Source organism: Macadamia integrifolia, unplaced genomic scaffold (assembly GCF_013358625.1).
Source record: "Macadamia integrifolia cultivar HAES 741 unplaced genomic scaffold, SCU_Mint_v3 scaffold1062, whole genome shotgun sequence".
NCBI classification, from domain to species: Eukaryota; Viridiplantae; Streptophyta; class Magnoliopsida; order Proteales; family Proteaceae; genus Macadamia; species Macadamia integrifolia.
Genome location: NW_024868071.1, coordinates 28,988 through 35,111, shown reverse-complemented (window position 1 = coordinate 35,111; position 6,124 = coordinate 28,988). Strand labels below are relative to the sequence as shown.

Below are 6,124 nucleotides of genomic sequence, written 5' to 3'. Positions count from 1 at the left end.
GGGGGGGGGGGTTGTCCATAGGAAGAGAGTTTGGTAGAGAAAAAAGAATTTGTTAGATATGATGGGAATTTTTGTAGATTAACTTCCATATTTAGTTCTAAGCTGCGGCCTTTGTCTATTTGTATATATATTGACATTGTTATTTCTATCAACCATCATTAACTTTGATTAAATATAAGATGAAATGTTTATGAATGGGGTCCATTGTGGTTTTGATCATATAGGCTGATAAGCTTCTGTCTCAAGAGTTTCAACCTTTGGTGGAGCACTTGATCACTTTTCTCCCTGTGAATCGCCAAATTTTGTTATTTTCTGCAACATTCCCGGTGACTGTCAAGTCTTTCAAAGAGAAGTTTCTGCCGAGACCTTATATCATCAATCTCATGGATGAGCTGACACTCAAGGGTATAACTCAGTATTATGCATTTGTAGAGGAAAGACAGAAAGTCCATTGTCTCAATACTCTTTTCTCTAAGGTTTGGCTTAAATTCTATTTTGAATTTGTTCATCATTTTCTTGATCTGCAAATTTGGAGGAACTTTAATAGTCTCTTGTTTACAGCTCCAAATAAACCAGTCTATAATTTTTTGTAACTCGGTGAATCGGGTGGAGTTGTTGGCAAAGAAAATCACTGAGCTGGGGTACTCATGCTTCTACATTCATGCTAAAATGCTCCAATCTCATCGAAATCGAGTTTTCCACGACTTCCGTAATGGTGCTTGCAGAAATCTTGTCTGCTCAGGTGAGGGTCACCATGCCATTTTATGTGAGAAATAAAAATATTTGGTGGAGGTTTACTTGGACAGTGAGGACTTGCCAATCTTAATTCAAACCGTTAGAAGGGCTACCCTGGGTCAGCTCAATGATATCATGTGCCCTAAAGCAGGTTTGCAGGTTGGGTAGACCAGTTTGCAGTGCAGCTGGCAGTCTTTTTTTTTTTTTAATTATTATTATGAAACAGCTGGCCAGTCCTTCTTCTGATGCATATCCACTATTTTGATTCATTCTGGATCTGGGATTTACACAGATCCCAGTTCAGCTGAGCTGGACCTTAATTCTTAAATTCAGCTCAATGATATCATGTGCCCTAAAGCAGGTTTGCAGGTTCGCAGGTTGGGTAGACCGGTTTGCAGTGCAGCTGGCACAGTCCTCTTTTTTTTTTTTTTAATTATTATTATGAAAAAGCTGGCCAGTCCTTGTTCTGATGCATATTCACTATTTTGATTCATTCTGGATCTGGGATTTACACAGATCCCAGTTCAGCTCCTAATTCTTGAATTCAGCATGTTGGTTGCTCTTCTATTATATTTCTTTTAATCCACTTTTCTACATGGTTCTCCTATTACAATTTTCAGTCTAATTGCATGCAAATGCGTGGGCGGTTGGGCACATTTTTTTTTGTTACTACCTCATTAACTCACACAAAGCGCATATATTTACACTTCTATGTACATATTTTTTTGGGTGAATAAGTAAATTCATTAAAAGAAGGGGAGGGAATATACAGCCCCAAGGGTACAAACCCAATAAGGGGGACAAAATCCCAGAAAAGACTACAACCACAGCCCAATGGGCTTGAAGACCCAAAAACATGTCACAAACATGTCACAAACATGTCCATTATATCACAAAAGCCCACATGGACTTGGAAATAAAACCAGAAAGCCCAAAACAAGCAAGGGCAACCTAGTCAAAAAAGGGTAACAAAGGCCCATTAAGGGCAACGTCTCAAGACCAATTGGGCAACACAATTCATAACTCAAAAAGCCCACATGGGCTAAGAGACAAGAACCAAGAAGCCCAAATCAAAGAAGAGGGGCAAACAAGACAATTCCAGGTAGGGTTCCACCAAACCCTACCCAACATATATCCACGCAACTTCTTCCTAGCTGCCAAGACGAAATCAGAGCTCTGTCAGCAAGAAGGTAGCCATGGCGGCGGGGCGCTGGCCTTGTGGAGGTCGACAGCCAAGCAAGAAGCTGGCCAAGCGGAGGTGGCAGCCGCTGAGAAGGGGCGGCGGCCTTGCAGAGGGCAACGACGATGCGGCTGTCGGCCGAGCATAGCTGACAGCCTTGTTGGCTGCTGGCCAAGCAAGTGGCTGGCCTTGGGGCGCTGGCGGTGCAAATGATTCGATCTGGGAGACGGAGAAACCGGAGAGAATCCAAATCTGGACTGCGGCTTGGACAGCCGCGAGTAATGCATGAAACTGAGCAGCGGCGTCAACAAGTTCCAGAAGAACTCACCAGATTTGAGGCCTGACGGTAAGGAAACTCAAGGGAGTTGGCAAAGGGTGGATCGTGACCTCCCAATTATGTGAGACAGAAGAGGAAGAAGAAGAGATCAGGTGAAAGGGAGATGGTGAAGAAGAAAAGAAAGACGGAGGACGATGGAGAAGATGAGAGAAGGAGAAGGATGGCCGAGAGAGGAGGGGGGGGGAGCAGCCCAGCCTCATGGCCAGGCTGCCCCCAGCGGGAAAACCTTCTGGGAAGGGCGAGAGAGGGCAGAGACCAATTGTTTTTGAAAAATAATTTTAGGAATGTTCTATGTACATTATCACTATACAAGTCAGTTTGATAAGCAATATATTGAGACCTAACTTTGCCTGTGGTCAAATTTTGAAGGGTCCGCGTAGTGTATGCTATGCTTGGTGAAGTGTTAGTGGGCTCAGTTCCTTAACTGTCCTTCCTACAATGTTCAAGAATTCTCATAGGACGGGTTCATGTGTAATTTCACAATGTTATGAAAGTCTCTAGGTTATAATAGTTATTTTGTAGTAAGTTTTTGCTGAAGCCTGAATTAATACCTTGACAGCAATAGGGCAGAGGATGAGGATGAACCTCTTCCCTTCCCATTTCAACCCTCACCCCACACTTTTAAGTGGTTTTCAGTTTTGCTGAAGCATCCTGGCAAGCAAGGGTTTTAAAACTTGGAATCTGGGTGCAGATCAGGCTCCATGGATTCCAATCTGATTCCGATTTGAATTGGATGGGAATCGGCTGGGATCAGTCAGAATACCTTTTTCAGAATCAGGTGAAATCAGGGTCATGGTCGGATGATTCCGTTTCAAATCAGACGATTCACCTGATCTGTTCCGATATTTTAGTCCTTGCTGCCAAGATATCTTCAATTAAAAAACCAGTCAAGCCAGAGTTACCATCTTATCAGTCCTGACAACCGAGCAATGAGATAGCCTCGCAGTAAAATCTCTCTTCTTCATCTCTAGCTATTCTCACATGATTAGGTGTTTTCTGTGCCTTGCAAGCTTTCCCTGTTGACAGCCTTAGATCCTTCAGAGATGGCAATTGTATGATCCCCTGGAAATGATGGTCGTCTTTTTGGTGTACCTTGCAACAAGCCTTGAGATTTCATTGGAAGTGATGGCCTGTTCATGATTCCACTAGCGTTGCTGGAAAAAAAGAAGTTAGATTTGGACCTTTTTTAGGACTTTGAATATGCAGATCTTGTAGTTCCTTGCATTTGAGAGCCAAAACTAAAAATAAAATTAAATATTGAAACCACTCACTTTGTCCATTGGCTACACCTCCAAAGCACTAGCACCCTCTGAAGCTATGACACTCCCTGGAAACAAACCAAATGTCAAAGGAAAGCAAAACGAGTCGGAGGAACTAGCAATGGCGGCCAATTAGGGGGAAGTACATAAAACACTCTAATTAATATTCGGGTATCCTGTCTCATCTGATCTCTCCCAGGAATATATACTCTTCCGGTCTCCCCGTCAATGCATCTGTCTCCCTAATCCTCTCTCCCATAGGCTGGTCTCCCCTTCCCTCTCTCCCCCCCCCCTCCTTGACCTTTGGACCTCCCTTCCTCCTCCCCCTCCTGGCCATAAAGGAAGAGAGCATAAATGCACCTGGCTACGCTCTTCGAATGGGATCTTCTCCTCTGCCTCTGCTTGGTCATTCATTAGATCCCCCACCCCTGTGGTCCCGTGGCATAATTTGGTTTGGTTTAAAGGCCATATTCCCCGCCATAGCTTTACTTTATGGCGCTGCCTTTCCAACTATCTCCCTACCCAAACCTTCCTCATTTACCGCCATATTCCCACCAACCCTTCCTCTTGTCTTTGCCCCCAAGGTACTGAGTACATCCCCCACCTATTCTTCTGCTTCCCCTTCTCCTCATATGTCTAGAAATCTGTCCTTTCTATGTCCTGGCCTGCTAGTAGATCCATTCTCCCTTTTGAGTTTTGACAGGGAATGGAACTGGATTGACATGACCTTTTCTGGTTCTTCCATCTATGACACCATTGGCAAGTTGGCTTTTTGTACAACCATAAATCATCTTTGGATGGAGCGAAACATCTGTAGATGGTCTTCCAACTCTCGGTCTCCGGACAAGATTTTGAAAGCCATCTACTTTGATGTTACATCCAAAATCCAATCCCTTCATTCCCATCCTGTCCCAATTCCCTTAAGAACGCCCATATCATTGCTTCATGGAACTTGCAGGTCAATCGCATCCCCCTTCCTTGATGGTTATTCTCTTCCCCCCCCCCCTTTTTCCCCCCTTGTATATTCTTCTCCTCTTGGTAATGAATTATTTATTAATCCCAAAAAAAAAATGTGTGTTTGCACATACTTTGCATCATAAAGGAGTAAGGATGTTATGATAAAGTGGTTTGCTTCATCAGGCAACTTTTATTTTAAGTTTTCCCAACTTTAGAGACCAAGGTGGACTGGTAGGTGGTATGGTTTGTGGCATTTTCTTTTGCACTTTATATCAAATGGCACATGGTGTTATGCGGTATGGATTATATAAGTTATTGTACGGACAGGCATAGGATTTCTCATGGCGCAAGACTTTTTTTTCCATAGGCGGCGGGGTTTAACTGTAGCCTTAACTATTTATGAAGCTGTTTCTGGAAGTGGCAGGCTTTTGTTGATTTAAATGACTGAAAGCATTCCATGTAGTAACTCTAAAATGAGAGGACTCATCCATGTTACTGTTCTGGCAGCACAGCTTCTAGACTTGAGCACAAAACCATTTCTTGGAAGCTCTCATGTTAAATTTTCTGTTGTGGTGGTTTAGAGTTTTGTATCTTGCAGGGCTTTGATTTTTCGATTCTTTTGGATTATGTTTGAATCTGGCGATTATTATGTGAGGTCCCTCAACGGGGTTCTTTTTCCTTTCTGTTGGCCAGATCTATTCACTCGGGGTATTGATATCCAGGCAGTTAATGTTGTCATCAACTTTGATTTCCCAAAGAATTCTGAAACTTACTTGCACAGAGTATGTGTATATCCCTCTGTTTCAGTTGCTCCATTTCAGCTTGAATGTAAAGCGAGTATTCTCTCTTTACTGAAACATTTTCTTACAGGTGGGTCGATCTGGAAGGTTTGGCCACCTTGGCCTGGCTATAAGTTTAATCACATTTGAGGACCGGTTTAACCTGTAAGTGTAGTTCCACTCAAAACAAGCTATTCTGTGAATTTATTTCTTTGGCTGATGTACCATTTTTTAACTGCTTCTGTGGTTATTGACAGATATAGGATTGAGCAAGAACTTAGAACTGAAATCAAGCAAATTCCCCCACAAATTGACCAAGCTATTTACTGCAAGTAATGTAGTGGACTTGGATGATGAGGATCATGGTTCATAAAAATGGAGTATTTGCAATGCAAAGTTCAGTCAAAGCAGTGTTCAGGTTAAGTTCTTTGCTTTTATGTGTCATCTTCTTCAAAAACTCTGATTCTTCAAATTATTAACTTATATTTGTAATGGTGCAGACAGCACTGGAACAGATGAAGTTATGACCAACCACCATTGGGTTCTTAGAGATTAGGATCTATGGAACATCTCAACTGTGCTTCGTGTACAAATTGCCTATGCTCTTTTTGAATTGTAACTTATGCAGTGTTCAGCGCCCCACCACCCCATCACCACCCAAAAAAAAAAAAAAAGAGTTAGAAACATAATGTAGTGTTTATGGAACTGAAACCATGGAATCAGCAAGACATTTAGTTTTTTTGTACTTCATAGGTTTCTATTACATCACAATTTTGCACCCGAGTGTTATAATGTTGGTTTGCAATTTTTTTTATGCATAGAAATGTAAAAGACATGGAGCTGGAAAGACCATATCAAAGGTTTTTTTTTTTTTTTT

At 42.1% G+C, this 6,124-nt stretch overlaps 1 protein-coding gene across 1 annotated transcript in view; it reads left to right on the top strand.

Moving 5' to 3' along the window:
- The window catches only part of LOC122062518 (DEAD-box ATP-dependent RNA helicase 6-like), a 25,858-nt gene extending 19,734 nt beyond the window's left edge, over positions 1-6,124 (top strand). Inside the window, exons 5-10 of the mRNA XM_042626157.1 lie at positions 225-476; positions 562-742; positions 5,162-5,250; positions 5,339-5,412; positions 5,505-5,665; positions 5,748-6,124. Of these exons, the coding sequence (XP_042482091.1) occupies positions 225-476; positions 562-742; positions 5,162-5,250; positions 5,339-5,412; positions 5,505-5,583 (675 nt within the window). The 3' untranslated portion in view covers positions 5,584-5,665; positions 5,748-6,124. The remainder of the gene's footprint in view (positions 1-224; positions 477-561; positions 743-5,161; positions 5,251-5,338; positions 5,413-5,504; positions 5,666-5,747) is intronic.